Here is an 18,395-nt window from a genome sequence, read left to right as displayed (position 1 = left end):
TGGTGTGGTGGTGGGTGGTGGCGGGGTGGCGAATTGCTCCCATTAAAATTAAATTACTTTGAATCAATGCAATCATTTCAGCATCCAACAGAAGCAGAATATGGAAAATGAATCTGAATAGTTGCCATTCAGTTCGTGTCTTTAGAAGAATCAGTTTTTAAAAAGGAAGAGATGATACAATGAAGTTTATAAAGAACTACATTTATTTTCATTTACAGCAAATGCCATAAATAAAACTAAACAACTTTCACTGTGTGCAAAATACAGACTTTCCAAGTGACAATTCAAATACAGACTTTTAAAAAAAAAAAGAACTAGGTAATAATAACAACAACAGTAATAAATCAATCAGTTAAGATCAGGAAGCAAAAAGAAGAAGCAGAAGGTTTAAGGAAGAGAAGGACAGAATCCTTGCTGGCATTCTTTGAATATATGAAGACTCTGCAACAGAAGTTAGAGAAACACAGCAATGGAAAGCAATTTGAAATGAGTGACCTTTACTTCACAAACCTCATTTTGCTGGTACATGCAGAGTTTAGTAAAAACAAAAAATAAAATAAAAATCTGAATTCTAAACTTTTATATAAAACACTTGTCCTTCCCTTCTGGTCTAAGAAATGATGCTTAAAATTGTAATGTAGAAAGTTCTTGCTTTCTTTTCTAATTAAAGGTGATGGGGCAGGTGGGCTGACTGTTTTTGTTTTAAGAGAGATTAGTTCTCTTAAGAGGTTTAGGATACCAGCTCATTGAAATGTCATTAATTTAGTAATATCAGCACACAGGTAGCAGGGGGAAGGTCATGAGTTTGTGCATCTGATTCTGCATTCCCCTTCCTTATTCTCAGGATGGCACGCAGAAAGGAGCATTTCAGCAAGGGAGGCTTGCAATCTCCTTACAAGTCTTCTTGAGAGAGCTTTCCATGAACTGGCAAAGGGCCTGCTTATTCAATCGGACTTGCCACATGGACAACAATTTCAAGTGAAACTTATGAGTGTAGGGTTCCATGCAAGTGGATCCACATGCAGGCCCAAGGTTCTCATGGGGATTAATCTTGCCTTTCATTTAATTCAATTATTCATGGCACGTATAAAAAAAAGCTCTCACAAGCCATTCCCTTGCATGGAACAAGGTAACTCATCATGCAGCAAGACAAATCTGTTACCAATTCATCAAACAACACCCAAAGTTACTAATGGGCATAGTTAGAGCTGATTTTAGTACAAACAGTTTGAATCAAACTCTCCAGTTAAACAAGTCTGACAGTACAATATTAAAAAATATATAATTTTCTTGAAAATAAGCAGCACCTGCCCAAAGGAATCTTTATTTTCTGGTATTGGAATTTTTATTGCTTTATTTCTTTCCAGGTGCTTTAACTTTTATCTAGATGAATATTGAGTAATTGATTCACATTTCATATAGAGGTCTAAGAAGTGCAACACTAAACCAAGTAAACATTACTGTCCCCATTTAACACTGAGTTCAGTGGAAACAGAAGCAAATCCCTAAACTGAGAGGGACAGGGACTGGCTATGAGATTCTTCATGTCCTGGTCCTGAACTAGTGCATATTTTAATACTTTCCTTCAGTACTTTAAAGGGAGTAGGGTCTTATTGAATTAACATTAATCAGAAATATGAGAAGATATGCATGCAGAGAGACAGTTCTTTCCAGACTGATAAGAGAAATAACCTTTTTGAATTGTGAATTATGCAATAGGTTAAATGATCACGCTAAAGCTTTCATCCATTAATATACCAGACACACAGTTTGCCCCAAAAACGTGTAAAACAGAAAATGATGCATTGATGACAAACAATATTAAGTGTTAGTTACAAAATTCAAAATTGGCAAGCAATCAATCACCTTACAGCAGAAATGTTTCAGCCAATGAGAGGGTGTAGCACTGGAATGTTGAAATTAACTAAAAGCAACACGGAAGATTGGAAGAAGAGTAAAAAAAAAAAAAAAGAAGAAGGAAATTCAGTTTGATTATAGGATATATTCAGAAATATTATCAGGTGCAGAAAGGTACAGTAAAGTTGAATAATCATATACAATGAAATAGCATTTCTTCATTAATTCATGAGCATTGTCTTTTAAATCTATTAACAGAGAGGAACAGTGCTGAACCTTAGTAGTAGAATTTTAAGGCTAAGGATTAAACATTATTATATCCTTTACATTATTACCAATGTGAGACTTTATAATATGAAGCACAGTGGGATGTCACTGAATGTATTCCATGCAATTCAAAGCAGTCTGCAAAAGTTTTTAATTGTGCACATGTTTGCCCTGAATTAATTAACCTATGAGCAACCAACGAGGATTGTTTTATTTTCTACTAGCAAAGTTCATTTGCTTCAAATTCATGGCATATCAGATTTTCAAACTTCTGGCTACAATATTCTTCATTAAGACTTCCATTATGCTCACTCTACTGAGACTAAAAATCTCCTTTATTTGATAAGCATGACTGTAAAAATCTTAGGAGAAAAAACATTCTATCCGAATGTTTGAGAACAACTGGCCATATCTATACAAGATACTGACTGCTGGAGCTCACCACAGTAACATCGCATGGCACAAAGCGTGATGCAATGCTACTGTGCAGTAGTAATGAGCTACTGCGTAGTCAGCATCACCAAAAAGCTATTCAGTGACACTACTGAGCAGTAATGCTGGTTACTGTGCAGTCATTTAGTACTTGTGTATGCAAGTACTAAATGACTGTGCAGTAACAACTACACAGTCAGTGTCTCGTGTATATGCGGCCACTGAAATAAAAAATCAATGTTCTATAAGATCAGAAAAAGTATTTCTTAACATAATCTAGTGTTGCAGGAGCAGTACAGTCAGTCAAATTGTGGGGTTGCCCCCCAGCCCTTTTTTTTAATGAAGCAATTATATTAGCAAAGAATCAAGATATAGCAATATTCCACAGTACAGTGTTTAAAATACACTAGAGAGGTACAGACACATTTTTCTCTAGTCATGTAGATGCTTACCAGGTACTGTAAGTGCCGTCGTGTCCTGTCAATACTCTAGCAGATATTCACTGAATACATGTGTGTGCATAAATGGCAATTTACCTCAAATATATGCCATGCTATGTTTGCATTTGCAAACCATTCTTGAAAACATTCATTCACATCCTGTGTACAAGCTTTTACAAAACACACATAACCCAAAAGCCTCAAGAACTCTTATAATTTAGAATGTTACAATGTTTCATTTTCTGCATTTAAAAAATAAGAACAAAGTTTTCTACAGAAAATCTGTTTCCATTTACCAACAGATTGGGGTTTTTTGGCTCTCTTAAATGTGCATTTCTTTTTCAGGCTAAGCAAAACTGAAAACTTCAATTGGTCTTTACAATATATATTCAAACCAAAGTGACTGTGAACTCAAAAGACAGCCAAGCTAACAACACTGGCAGGTGACTCCTCTCCAAGATTTGTTTTGTACCAACTGAACGTAAAAATGTTCCCTGTTGCTTAAATAAAATCTCTCTTTACAAGAGATAAAGGTTGCAGATACTCTAAATTATTAGGATATTTGTCTATGTGCTTCCGCCAGATACTTAACGCAAGTAGTTCAGAAGCAGGGAATGTGCGTAGGACATTGGCTAAAGACTGGGAGACAACAGTAGTCAGAGCCTGAGGAACTGTTTGGGGTTTTTTTGTTTTTTTAACTAATTGCCATTATGTAGCCCTAGACAATCTAGTGAACTACTTTGGCTAAGGTACCCCATACTGGGATACATCACAAGAACCTTTCTTCAAAGCTGATACAATGTTATGATTTTGTGATTAACAAAATATCACTTTTTAAATATTAATTTATAAGTATTGCTATATTACTTAAATATGGCTTTTAAAAAAAATCTGAGTAGAATATACTGACTTTGGCAGGCAGGGGAGGAGGGGGATTTGTCAATAAACCAATGCTGCTTGCATCCATCCCCAAATGAACAAAAACTCTTAACTCTGGGAATAAATAACGGCTAAACTACAGTATATGTTTCTTTAATCTGACAAGTTCAATTAAGTCTTCACTCAACTAGTATTTGCTCTTCAAATTTATTTTAGTTTTAAATAAAGCAGGATTACAGAAAATACCCAGTGTTGACAAAGGGCACCACAAGGAATAAATAAAAAACGCATGACTAAGAGTAGGTGCATTGTATACACTAAAAATATTTCTCAGAACGTATTCATGCAAGTAGTAAACCATGTAACCCAAAGCAAAGACCAAAGCAAGAGAAAGGGGGTGTGCCATATTCAGGTTTCAAAACCCAGTCATTTGTCACTACAATCCTGAAATGTCTGAAAGAACCAGTTCTTTCTCTGTCTTTAAAACAAAATTATAAAATGTAAACCCAGAAAAATGGCTGGTCACAAGTGGAGAGGGAAAAAACAACTCTCCACATTAGTCTATAAAATATCCTTCATTTAGTCCGCACTTTCTGGAAATGTGTCTGGACACTGACTTCATGATACCTTTATTTTACAGTACATATTTTTAATTGAGAGTTTTGATTGCACCTAGTTTATCAAAAGGAGCCCTTTGTTCATTTAAAGCACACGATAAGTTGAAAAAAAAATAATGCAAGGCTATTAATTTTGGAAATCTGAAAGGCACTGCTTAGCAAGACATCTGAGAAGAACTTAAGCCCTAAAGAACTTTTTCACCCAGTCAAGAACAGTTTCAAGTGATAGATTTGCTTCCTGGTACATATCAGTAAGTACCTCTAGAAGCGCACAGAGAAATGGCACACCAAGGCTCAAAAGTTCATACAAATAGGTATAGTTGTATGCATTGTCCCTGAAATGAAGATTGGTAGCGTGCAGAAAACCATGCATCCAGTTAGACAGACGTCTTGGAATGTCAAGCAGATCCCTTGTCACCCTAAGGGGCCAGCTTAGAGTTTTCCTAAAGAAGGAAGTCATGATACCTGGAGGCCTGTCTTCTGAACTGCTAACAGTAGTTAAAGTGCTTTCTGTGGTGGTTTCTGGGGGCTTGGATTCCTCTTTCTTCCACATTTCCGCATCCCCCTTAAAAAGAACATTCCAAAAAAATTAAACAGAGACTAAATGTGTTTAAAAAAGAACATACAGTGCATTTAAAATGTTGTCACCGTTTCCAAGTTAGGGACAAGTTGATTCTGAATCCTGTGGTGCTGTAAGATAAATCAGGCTTCAAAAGGCATCAGACTGCGTAATGTGGAAACTGAAGATTACTATATTTTCTTGCAATGTGATAGGCACCAACAGTCAAATGAGGTAATGAAGCACCACGAATTCCCACTGTCCTACTTCTAAATACGCACATACACACAATTTCATCAATTTTAAACACCTCCCTGATGTCATCTTTTATAATAATGGGATATAATGTGTTCTGCAGTTTCCTTTAGTTAATACCAACAGCACTGGCACATGTAGCACTGAGACAACAGCTGTCCAAAAGTAGTTAAACTACTTTCACTTTCTCTAATAATTTCCTGGGAGCCAACAGTTAATTTAATTTTGGATTGACATCACATTTAGCTGTACCTTAGCTAAAGCTCACTTTCTACATTTATAACTATTGGATCCCAAACCATAAACATGCTAAATGCACACAGTAAAATGTAAACCATAGCACTGTGCTAGCCATTGTCAGGGGATAAGCCAACCAAACACACTGAGCCAAACCCCATGAAACTGCCTCCACTTTTCTTGCTTTGAAATATTAATCAAAACATACCTTTTCTTGTATCGGTAATGTGGCTCTTCTCTTTCTGTGTTTATTGCTGATTTTACAGTGTGTAAAATGAGGTTTGCAGTAAAATTTACCTATAAAAAATGGTGTGATAATTAGTTTGGAGATCAAAGGGCTGCAAATGAATATACTTGTAAATTGAATGAAACTGCAATCTACTGGTTAGAGAAATTGTGACTTCCTTTCCTCTATTCCTAGTTTTGCCATTGACAGACCGCATGAGTCAGGATACCAACAGATGTTGCAGAAGAGACCATTTTCTCCCAGGACAAAGTATGATCATTCAGATATCCATGTCCGCTGTGCCAAGACAAATCCTTAATGGTTCACAGGATAAGAAATGCTAATAGGCCATCACAAAGTACATCTGAACGGTTGTCCTGAGATTGCATCATTAAATCAATGGCAGAAAAGCAACAATACATTTAGCTGCCCACTATACCCTGACTGAATGGATGGTGTGTGTACCCAGGACCTTTTTATTCCAGAACAAAGACAAGCACAACTGGTCCTGGGAGAAATGCAACGTCTGATTCTGTCCTTAGGGAACCCCACTGTAACATGGGGTGATGGTACCTAGCTTCTTCACACGGCTGAATCTTTGTTAAGGTTAGTAAAGTGCTCTGAGCTGCTAGAAATAGCTTCACAAACCATTTAAAAATGCCAACCAGGAAAAAGCAGAACCAATTAGTTGAAAAAATTGCTTCTGCAGCTGTATAGTTAGCTTCTTTGTAGGGGACATAGGTAGAGATGGATCAGGCCAACAAAGTTCAGTTCTTGTTTGGAGCACTGGAGGAAGGAAAGGAGATGTTCACATGTTTTAACATATCCTTTCCTAAATGAACAGATCAGCCACGGTGTTCAGGTCTTGAGTCCAGCACCATTAAAGCTTAGAGAAAATTAAAGTGAATGGTACCACAAGCCAGCTAACATAACTGATTTCAATTTCTGAGGCACAGCCTTGAAAAAAAGAATGAACCCATACTTCTCCTATTGAACAAATCTGTCACTATCCTGACTCATTCCCACACAGAGTACTGAATAACAAAGACATTATTATATCTGGGTGATGATCAAGTTGGCCAGATTATTAACAATTTCAGGAAATCACTGTCTTCTTTTGGTCTTTATTTCAACCTGTGACCAGAGCAAGGAAATACATTTGGTCTCCCACAAACATTCCTTCCTTTAAGCAAAAGCATAGTCATATCAGGCTTCCTTGAAGAATTTAGGACTGCAATTGCAGTGGGATTACAGATCATGAAAGGTCAGCACAGGCAGAGCTGTAAAAGAAAATCTGCACATCTCCTGACTGAACCACCTGGACCACTCTTTTTTTCCTGCTATATTATAAACATTTGGCATTCAAACATTTAAAAAATACTGCTGTATATTCTCTTATTACCTTCTTCGACATCAAAGGCATAAATCCCTAACCGAAGCGTTGTAGAACACACATCACACTTAAAGCATTCCCTGTGAAAGAAGTGACCCTCTGCACTCAGCCGCTCCATGACGTAGACCCGTTTCTTGCAGAAATAGCAGATGTCACTCCCCCCTACAGTTTGAGGAAATTCTTTTCTCAAAGATACCTGTTAAGAATACAGTGAAAACGTATGAAAAATATATTGCTTATCAACATGCTACAGTACACGCACGTACTAACTTAGCAAGTTGCAGGTTTTATACAGTTACAGACATCCCTGCCCCATCAAAATTAAAAAGTATAGCTGAAAAATTGAAATGAAAAAACCTCCACTTAAGATTAGATATACACACACAGGTAATATCCAACAAGATGATTTGTTTGTTACCCTGGAGTTTGCTGGTTGAAACCCAGATATCTGCCTGAGTGCAGGTTTATGATTTTATAAGAACACATATACAGATGTTTGTCCCAGCAAAGAACAGACATATGCAGTCAAAGCCCAAGTCGATGAAATTATTAGTCAGGTCAACATATGACAGTCTTCCGAGGAAGCCCCAGGCCGTGCTTCGAGTCCAAGGGGGTGGCCTGGCACTGTTAACAAAAGCCAGAATTTGAAGTTCTCTGCTGGCATTTGAAACATCACTCAACCTGAACAATTTGGAAGCTCCTTCCCTCTAATTTTTTGTCCTTGGATTTCTAGTGCAAGTATATTCAGAATATTTTACAGAACTGTGATTTTGAAATATGATTCATGTTAGCAACTTTAAAGTATTTTTGTTCTGTTAGACCTAATAAAGGACATTTTTCGAATCCCACAAGGTTTATCATCAACGGGTCCAGTGTCTGTTAGGCCCGGCCATCCTTGAGCTTTCCACAAAAGGCATGTATGTCAAGACTGAAAAGCAGCATTATTTACACATCCTTGTTTTACCCATGCAGAGCAACCTCTCCATTATTTTTGCCATAAAACAAAGTAATCTGTATGAGATGGAGGAGGTGGGATATTTGGGAAAGTCAAGGTAGATATAAGTAGCACTGATTAAGATCACCAATGGAACATGCTTTGCAGGGTAATTTCTCAATATTTACAGAGTGCTTCTAGCCATACATCTTGTGCATGTTCTTATACATGCAAAAACCAGTCAAAATTTGCTTCTATGTGCCCTATTTTGCTGAGGCACAGGTTACTTCTGTTAGTATACACCATACAGGAGGTTTAAAAAGTTAACAAGCACAGGATTAAAATTAAAAAGGCACAGCACAGGTTGAAAATACTAGGTTAATGAAGTACTACCAGTGATGAGTTATGGCCAAGCTTGATCCCTTACAGATTAGTGCTTGCTAATAGCTTAGTGCCTTCACAAAGACACACTTCACTTTGTCTTTTAATACCTGACAGCTCTGAATAGTAGAAGCACAAGTTGGAGAAACAGAACAAGAAGTAGGGAAGGATGATATATCGCCATCCAATGACTGGTTCTGAATTCAAATCCAATATTATCATAAATTAGAACAGCTTTCTTCAAAGAGACACATGATGATGTGTGTAGTCAATGCAACTGCACAAACATGTACTTTATAAAACTTTATTTAGAAGCCATCCCTGTCTTAATAATTACAACAGTAATTACTTTTAAGAGATGCTTCTTGAGATGCATATTGCACAGACAAGTAACAAAATATAAAAGTAACAAAATTGAAATTAGGACACCAGACATTTACAGCATACCTCCACGTAGGCATCTTCTGCCAAAAGTACCTAATTCCTACAGACGAGTTTAATTTCAGGTTGCTTAAGAACCAGAAATTTCTCAATTCTAGAATCTTAAGTTGGGACAATACCCCTGTATTGTTATACTTGAAACTGACCGATTTCATTCTTTATGGGTTTAGCCTTACCAGCTCTTGGAAGGAAAACTGTGGCTTGGGCCTGTGATCATTCATATACAGACTGACAAGAACTTCAGCCACAGCACCAATTCCACGTGACACCTTCCCTACAGTCATCTAACCAGCAAAAGGAGAAGATGGAGAATGGAATCAAAGAGTTTCAATTATAGTTTTATGAAAAAAATGCGTTGCCAGTTTGAAAGCATGCAAAGAAATGCAAGCAGTGATAAAAACAGGCTAAAAATTATAAAGAGACTGAGTTTAGCATAGTGTAGGTATGTTCATGCATCATCTAAATAGAAGAAAAAAGGATTTGTTCTTTTTTTACTGTACTTTTTAGTTATCTGGGGCTCATGTTTATAAAATGTAGATATTCTTAAGGAACAAAAGCAGAAACTAAAACTTCATATTGAAAAGCCCAAAATTGCAAGGTTTTATAAACTATTCCAAAAACATTCACGAGAACACCTATAAAAAAATATTCAGCTAAAGTTGACACAATATTCATTCTTTTCTTATTCATTCTTGTTCTGTTACCTTATGATTTTGATATTTAAAAAAAAAAATCAGAGAAAGTTTGGAGCCAATTCATCACATGTATGTGTGTATGTTTACACATTCACACACACACACGCATATAAATTAAAATTGACATCAAGGCAGACCACATGGGAAAGCCAATAATCAGGACATTTGCATATGAACAAGACAAATGTCTGGTTTAAGAGAGTATAGCAGAAACTAAAATGAGGCAAGACAAGCCAAGAATTTATAATAATGGAATATACATTCCTACTGCATTTGCTCTACTATAAGATAACACTGAATTCAAGATGACCCCCAATACTTAGATTCTATATCTGGAAAATTTATAAATTTGTTATACAAGTTTCCAGATATAGAATCTAAGTATTGGAGGTCTGCCTTGAATCTATCCCACTCCCATTGCTACATCAGGGAAAATAAGTCTTGGGGGTCAGGTAGCCCCCTTCTCCCCCAACTTCTTCCCCCTGTAGCTCTCCCCCTCTCCTTACTGTCAGACCCTGCTCTCCCTGAGCACACGGAAGCGAGGAGCAAATTTGAACCTTGAAATAAATGTTGCAAATTTCTATAAGTATTCATAGACTTAGTTCATCTAGAATTAATGCATTTTGTCTTTTTTGAAACTGCAGCAAGTTGTAGCACAGTTACTCCATAAACACACTTTTAAGCAGCACTTCTGTACCTACTTACATATAGTACAAACTATGAATATTAGTCCAAAGCCAAAAGTCTCATGATTTACCAGATCATTCACTGGGCTGGGCCTTAGCAGAGTCAACAGCATTTCAAGTTATGGTTACCCCACAGCTCAGCACTACTCAGTATGCGTGTGTATTCCAAATACCGTCCCACAAAGGATCCATGTATTAATTAAACACCCACTCATGACTGGAACTGGGTGTTTTTGTCATGAGTCCTGGGATCCTCCAAAAATTTATATGTAGATGAGGCATAGGGCAACTTGGTCTGGCTCCACCTCATGGAGGGTGGGGCCACAGTAATCACATGCAATAAGCTGAGAGAGGGGCCAACGGAGGGATTTTGGGTGAACGGTTTGGGGCTCCTTTTGGTGATGTTTACCAGACAGTTAAGGCTAGTGAAGAAACAGGAATAAATGGAAATTGGAAAAAAAGGCATAGCTCAGCTGTGGGAGTGAAAAAGAAGTATACAAAACGTATACAATGTAGTGGCTCACCATAATGTGAATCAACAGTAGGTGCTGAGAGGGACTGCGCACAATGGACACCACAATATATCTTATTCAGATGGTCTGCACTAACCTATTTTTGTAGTAGGTTCTCATCAGCATGTTTGCCCAATATAGGACATAGGCAGACAAGGTTCTCTGGGTGAATCTGATATCTTTTATTAGACCAACTTAAATAGTTGGAAAACAATTTTTAAACAAGCAACCCTTAAAAACTGTTTTCCAACTATTTACGTTGGTCTAATAAAAGATATCAGATTCACCCAAAGAACCATGTCTGCCTATGTCCTTACACCAACATGGCTACAACCTACACCCCTGCAATACAGGACACGTGTTTTATAGTTATGCTCAGTGTTGGCTATATTTAATCAACTTCATAGTTGCTTTCCATTACCGAGCACATGATGCTTCTGGCAGCAGTTCAGTAACAGGCAACATATTTAATGAGGTTTCCTTAAGTAAGATGAAGAATTTCCTTCCTTGTGCTGATTTGGGGGAAAAGCCTTGTCTTGTATTCAAGTAAATATGGCAAATCTTAACACATTTTGGAGTCTTAATAGATTTTAGGAATTCTGCATGGATTACAATAGAATGCACACACTTGACACTATCATACAGTGGAACACATTTCCATTAACCCTCCTAGAACCAGCATTTGAATGTCAGTATTAAGGTTATTTCAAGTACATTTATAAAACAAGGAGGAATGCAAACGTAATTTTTTCTATGCAATTGTGGTTCCAAATTTGTAGACACACTCGGTTAGCTACAATGGAACAGTAAACTGAAGGCAGAAGGATACAATAAAGTACTAGCCCTGCCTTAAGATCATTATAATCCTAGAATGTTTCATGCCTGATGAAAATAACATTCACTTCACCCAAACCACAGCAGATGTTGACTGATGCTACGGAATTGACTACTGCACAGGCAGGAAGCTGGTCATTTCTGATAATGTTTGCCAACTTCTGGAGCTTTGTTTCCTTTTGGTTCATTACCCTAAGAAATCTTTGACCTGTGAATTATGAGTTCCACATATGCTTGCATATGTGCAGTGTTGTGCGCTTAAAGCTGTTTTAAAATTAAACTATCATATGTATTGGAATTCAAGATGAGGTTTTTTCCTCCCATTTAACACGTGGTAAAAAGCTCCTCATCTGGGATTTCAGTATGAGGCAGTGGGGTTGGAGGGGGAAACTAGGCAGCTGCTGCAGCTCTGGCTCCACCCCCAACCTGGAGTCAGAGCTGGAGCCACAGCTGCTGCCTGCCCACTGCCTCTGCCCCCTCCCTCATCCCCCTGTAGCCTCAGGTCTCCTGCCCTCCCAAAAGCCTCTTCCCCCCTATCTGCCCCCCTCTCCCCAGCCCTTGCCTCTCCCCACCCTCATCTCCTCCCTCTGCAGCCTCTGCCCCCTCCTGCCACTTACCTTGCTGCAGCTTTCGCTCTGGCAGGCTCAGTGTCTGCTCCAGCCTGGGGCACAGAGCATGCATTTGCATGGTCCCACAGTAGCAGTGATGACAGCTCAGACAAGGGCCTTTAGCCTCAGCCCAGCCTTGTAACAGAGCAGCAGCATGGTGTCTCCAGCCCTGGCTCGAGTACATATGTTCCATGCCCCAGGCTGCAGCATGGATGGAGCCTGCTGAAGCTGAAACAAGAATAAGCAGCTAGTGGGGAGCATGGGTGACTGAGGCTGCAGGAGGACAGGCAGAGGCAGGACAGAAATGGTAGGGGCAGGCATGGGTGGGGAGGTGGTAAACTGTGAAGACGGACAGTTGGCAGGGGGCAAGGTGTGGGGGGGATCAAGGGTAGGGGTCAAAACCCACTCCCTGCCTCCTCTACCTTTCCTACTACTGACCCCCCACTGCCTACCCCTTACTGCCTCCCACCTGCCTTTTGTCCTCACCACTGCAGTAGAAGGGACAAATTTAAGACAACTCTCCAATAATTAGATTCTATACATGGAAAATTATAACAAATTATAACAAATTCAGAGTTGTTCTGGATTTGGGTAAATACAGTCTTCACTAATGCACAACAGTATCTTATTTTCCCACATAAAACACTTCCCGTATAAAGATACGCACTTCATTTTTGGAAGGCACAATAAAGGGAAAAAAAGATGTTTTCTTGCTTCTGCAGCAAGAGCTTCGGCCAAGAGGGGAGGGAGGAGGAAGAGAAAGTGCCCACAGCAAACAGTTAGGAAGCCTTATGTGCAGCACTGCAAAATTACCTTCCCCCACACCCTCCCCCTTTTTCAGAAGTAGAAACTCATATTACTGTATTTCCTTGCTTATAGTGTACACCTCAATTTTTGGCAGCTGAATTTTGGGAAAAAGATGACTGTTGTATCAAAAAAAAATTAAATCACAACAGAGATCTTATGGAAAAGCTCAGTATTTTATAAGATGACAAAAAACAATGAAGGAATTGGTCATAAAGACACAGGACTAAAATATGAGGCTTCATTTGCTACAAGGTACTGTAACAATTTCATCCAATAAAGTATTTAAATGTGCTCATTCAAAGTTTGGCATTGATGGAGGTACTCACATGTTTTAAGTTAATGACAATAGCTAAGGATATGTCATAAAGGATGAGAAAACCCACAGTCTAGTCATGGGGAAAAAAGGCCAAGTCAGAGATTTGGAAGCCAAATGTTGCACATCTTAATTAAAAACCCCTTCATTTTATAATTAAATCAATTAAAAAGCCCAGAAGTAATAATTTCTAAGTATTTATCCCACTACCTACAGGTTCAGCCTCCTGGCAAGGGCAGCAAGGAAAGACTTGGCCTCTTACTGCTTTCTTGTTTCATCTTCTGCAGAATAATCGGACTAGGAACACTGGTACACAGAGCCTTTTAACTTTCTATTTAAATCTATTTTTTCCATTCCAGTTAAAAAGTCTTGGAATCCATGACCTCAGAAAAAAGTACTAGCCCAGACATGAGAGCTACTCCTCTCTAATAAAGCTGAATAGGAGGCTGAAAAAGGAGCTTAAAAACAAACAAAACCCTTTTTTAATTAAAAAGTATGGTACGAAAACCTGTAAAATATCTAGCAATTTACAGCCACAAAGGACTTTTGGATGATTGATAATCCACTTCTACCTATTAAACCCAAAAAGTAAACAACAGGTAGCTTACCAACCAAGCCTTTACATCAGGCTTGTGTTGTCACATTGTGATTTCTTGAGTAACGAGGTAAAGACTATATTGAGAAATCAGCTGAAGTAGGAAGTTTTAGATGATCATGTTATGTGCTCAAGTGATAATCTGAACAAAAAAGCTATGCATAACTATTGAACTATTTGAAGGCTAGGCAAAGTACTACTGAAGCTAACCTACTCACCTTGCAATCTAATAGACTGCTTGTTTTAATGTCAGCAGTAATTGTTTAAATGGGTGGAGAAGAGAAGCCAATCAAGATGAGACCTAGTAAAACTACATACCTACACCTATTATTAAATCTAAAATTCTTAAAAGCATTTTCTTTACAAAACAGAATTGAACACAAATTCAAAGTAAAACAAAAAGTGACTGCAACCAAGGATGCTAGTGCACATCACTATTCTCAACTAACTGGGTAACATTATCAGCTAAGGGCTGTTCACTAGTCTACATGAAATAAATGTGATAGTCTTTGTAATTCCAGTGACTAGTGCCCACATTACAGCAATTACTAGTGCAACCGGCACTAAAGCAGCAGCCTTCTCACAGAGCTCAGAAGGAAAGGCAAGAACTCTTCCTATGCTGTGCAAAGTTTAGTCACAGGAGAGCATCTGGCCATGCACTCATCTACTAAAAGAATGATCTTTAAAATCTCCCAAATCTGCCAATTTTCACCCACCTTAAAATAGTAAAATAGCTCTGTTGCATTTGCTTGCCTGCTGTTGTTCATTTACTTGACACCTATGCCCCAGTTCTTTAGAGCACTGAAACACAGCTTCATTTGCACAACTAGTAATGTACATGAAATCCCACATATGCTTAAGCTGTTGCCTTTTTCTGACCATACTCCATGTGATATGTTTCTGTCTATAACTTGGACCTATCCACAGTAGTGATTCTGGGTGTTTAAGTGTTCTGTTATTAAGTAATTTCGTACATTGCCAGAAGGCAAAATACCAAGTGATGTCGAGCAAATATTTTAAAAAGGCTGTTGAAATTCTGTAAGACATTTTTGTAAACAATTATGAAGATTTCTGAACACAAATTCTAAATAGCACATTGCCAAAGCTTTGTAGCAGGTTTATCTGACCTGATAATAACTACTTCAAATCCTATTTCATTAGTTAATTATTGCAGCAGGACAAGAACGAATTTTATCATTCTGTATATTATTAAGGTAGCCACAGCTATTAAAACAATGAGACACGGAAGTACTTTTTCAAACACAAAGAAAAACATGGTCTTTGCCTGAAAGAACACAATGTTTATCTTTTGTCTCCTCTTCTTGCCACTCTACTTGTTTTTCTTTTATGACAGCACTTGCCAATTTAAGCTTTCTGCCCAACATACACAACATAAGCAAACTATGAGTAGTAAATTACTCTGTCTCAGAAATACCCAACCCTTGTTTTCAGTGGGTAATTAGAATTATGTGACTGAAGTTACATAGTTGATCTGACGTACTGCAGATAGCTATGCCAAATGATTGCAACACATTTATAATCCTTGTGACTTACTGTCTTTAGCTTCACTGACGTAAAGCTTATGAAGTGCTCTTGTCAAAGGACGTTTTAAATTTCTTGTCACTTCTAACCTTCTTGACTTCTAGAGATTATTCTTTGTTCTCCACAGAGATTCAGGTCAGCAGTAGTCAAGTCACCTGTACTAAACTGTCTACACAAGACGTTTACTGTGCAGTAGACTACTTAGCTGTTCAGTAAATGTTACATGTCTACACATGCACCCATATTAGGCTGGAGTAAACTAATTTACTCCACAGCAGCACACATGTAGACACTTCCCTGGCTGGCTGAAGCATGAGGGTGCTTTAGGGGGAAGGGGGTGCATGTTGGCTAGCACACCAGTGCTCTAGGCAGCACCTCCACAGCAGTTGAGGTGGGGAGAGCAGCCTCAGGCTGGGAGGCTTACTCCCAGGACCCCTGCCAGCTGGGGCTACTCAGCCTAGCATAATGCGTTGTGGTCCTGGGTGCAGGTGAAGATGCAGCACCTGGAAACTCTGAAGCAACAAGCTCTGGAGTTTATTAGTGAGCATTAACTGCATATGTAGAAGCACCCTGTATATGGCACAGTATAAGAGTTAATGTTTATTCCTACCTAATAAATTGTAACGGCTCCCAGCACCTTTAAAGAACTGCACAGAATATTGTTTTCTTACTCTCAAATTTAGAAGGATCCTTGCCTCAAACTTCAAAATATGTTTAACATCAGCAATAAAACAGCAAGGCTTTCCAGGCACCATTCTGAATGAATGAAATCATCAATGTGATGGATAGCAAATCAAAATTCAAGTAGTAAAAGGATCATCATGTCTGAGAATTTAATCAGTTCAATGTTTAATTCAAATCAAAATTGCTATCATAAGCTGCTTTCAGATGTGAAAAAGTTACTTTAAACTTGGTGTGCTCCCATGCTGACCCCAGAGCATGCCCAGAAGAGGCATCTCATTAGTTGGACCCAGCTCGCCCACTGTCCGTATAGATTAAGTGCTTTAGTGGGGTTGACAGAGGCAACATTGACAGAGGCAACATTGACACAGGCAACTGATGTAGAATTGCAGCTGGTAATACCAAGGACATTGTTAAGATAACATCCACTGTACTTGAAGATAGGCACTATGTGCTCAAGACATTATTAAATTTGGGTTATGTGTTGCTATAAATAGTTAATGGTTTGCAGGCGGAATATAATACATTCCCACCCTTGGAAATTTTGCTGTGCAAAGGAGACAAAACATGGAATGATAATTAACTGTGGAAGGGCAGGGAACGATTATTGTTTTGGAAACCAAGAACCAAGAAACCAGAACTTTTTTCTTGAGGAAACTTATTTTTTTTTTTTTAAATAAAATGAAGAATATAAACAGAGTTCATCTTAGTGGAGACTATTTCAGTGATATAAGTCAGCATTAAAAAAAGCAAAGGGGAAAATGTAAAAGAAAAACTGAAGAGAACTATAAACTGAGCTGATGGAGAGGATCATATGGAGCAAGGAGAGGAAAACAAAACAAATGGAATTTGAAGTTTTATGGGATGCCAAAACTATTTAGGATTCGTCAGCTCCTACTGAGGCATCTCTAAAAATCAAGGTATTTATTTAAGCGTCTAAAAATGAATGTAAGACACCTGCCTTTAGGCTCCAAAGTTTGAAAAACGCTAGCCTTTGGTTAATGCTAATATTACAATAAAATTAGTAGTAGTTTCCTTCTTGCCAAAATTACTTTAAACTAAAGGGAACTAGACAGGTGGCTGTAGTAATTAGTAAGTTGATTAGGAGACTGAACTGACCTAAAAAAACCATGGAGGGGGATGCATAACAGGATCAGCACACAGTAACTTGTTTCAGCAGTCTACCGCTACGATATCACAAAACTCCGAAACATGATATTATATGCATATGAATTATATTTAATCAAACTCAGCCTGCACACTAAGGAACAGGATTTTCAGGCACCTAAGTTTGTCAATTAACCCATTTAGTACTAAATGATCTGTCAAATATTCAGTAAGTCCTAAGAAGATTGATACTACCCTTGCTCGTACAAGAAACTTTAGAGCATGGATTGTGTTTCTTTGTTCCACCATTACTTACAGATAGAACATTCTAAACTACAGTAAACACAATGGGTTTAAAATAAAACAGTAAAATCCATTTAGGATCCAACAACTCTTAAACTATAGCTGTCCTAATTAAATAAATCCCAATTTCATCAAAAACAACAAATGCCTTTTATGTTAAAAGAGTAACTGCTCTTTTAAACAAAGTTAAAACATCAGCACTGGCGAGGCCTTGACTAGATGACAAGAATATAAATCTCAGTAAAATTACTGCTTGTCAGTGCTTACAGAAGATTAAGTGCCTGGGTTTAAACGATGGCCCATTTATGCCCACCTGATTACCCTTTATACTGCAGCAGTGGTGGCAATGAACCTTAGTGTAAATGAGAATCAGACCTAGTGTTCTGGACACTGTATCTATTACTTAGACACAGGACAGGCAAAGAGTCCAGGCTTTTCCCTAACGTCCACTCAGCCAGCCGCTCCCCTGATCTGAAGAACCTGTCCCTAGAGTAGTGATGTCAACTCGGGTGTCGCAAGTTCCTTTGAAGGGTGCCATACATAGATGAATCACAAGAGAAACCTAAAATTTTAAAATAGGAATAGTGCCAAAAATGCTTTGACCTGTTGCAGAGTTTGAGGTCTCTGCAACAGAAAAATTGCTCTATTCTTTTTTCATAGTCAAAAGCAAAAAAAAAACCAAGTGAAAGCACATCTGGCATTTTCCAGAGTTGCCTTTAATTTAATGAGGTTGAGAACCATTGACCTAAAGGCACAGGCACAGCTCAAATCACTGCCTGTTCAGTCACTGCTCT

The 18,395-nt window shown here is 38.2% G+C and overlaps 1 protein-coding gene across 33 annotated transcripts in view; it reads right to left on the bottom strand.

Annotated features, from left to right (window-relative positions):
* The window catches only part of MICAL2 (microtubule associated monooxygenase, calponin and LIM domain containing 2), a 210,124-nt gene that overhangs the window by 92,433 nt on the left and 99,296 nt on the right, over positions 1 to 18,395 (bottom strand). For 18 of the 33 annotated variants that reach the window (XM_025208170.1, XM_025208169.1, XM_025208175.1 and 15 more), the window contains 5 exons: positions 9,095 to 9,202; positions 8,588 to 8,674; positions 7,172 to 7,358; positions 5,752 to 5,840; positions 4,958 to 5,057 (listed from right to left, as the gene is read on the bottom strand). In XM_025208170.1, the coding sequence (XP_025063955.1) occupies positions 4,958 to 5,057; positions 5,752 to 5,840; positions 7,172 to 7,358; positions 8,588 to 8,674; positions 9,095 to 9,202 (571 nt within the window). The other 15 variants (XM_025208183.1, XM_025208187.1, XM_025208189.1 and 12 more) reach the window with 9 other exon arrangements.

The sequence above is a fragment of the Alligator sinensis genome, unplaced genomic scaffold (assembly GCF_000455745.1).
Source record: "Alligator sinensis unplaced genomic scaffold, ASM45574v1 scaffold352_1, whole genome shotgun sequence".
Classification (NCBI taxonomy): Eukaryota; Metazoa; Chordata; order Crocodylia; family Alligatoridae; genus Alligator; species Alligator sinensis.
Note: the sequence above shows the minus strand (reverse complement) of the source record. Positions and strands in the feature narration are given on the sequence as shown.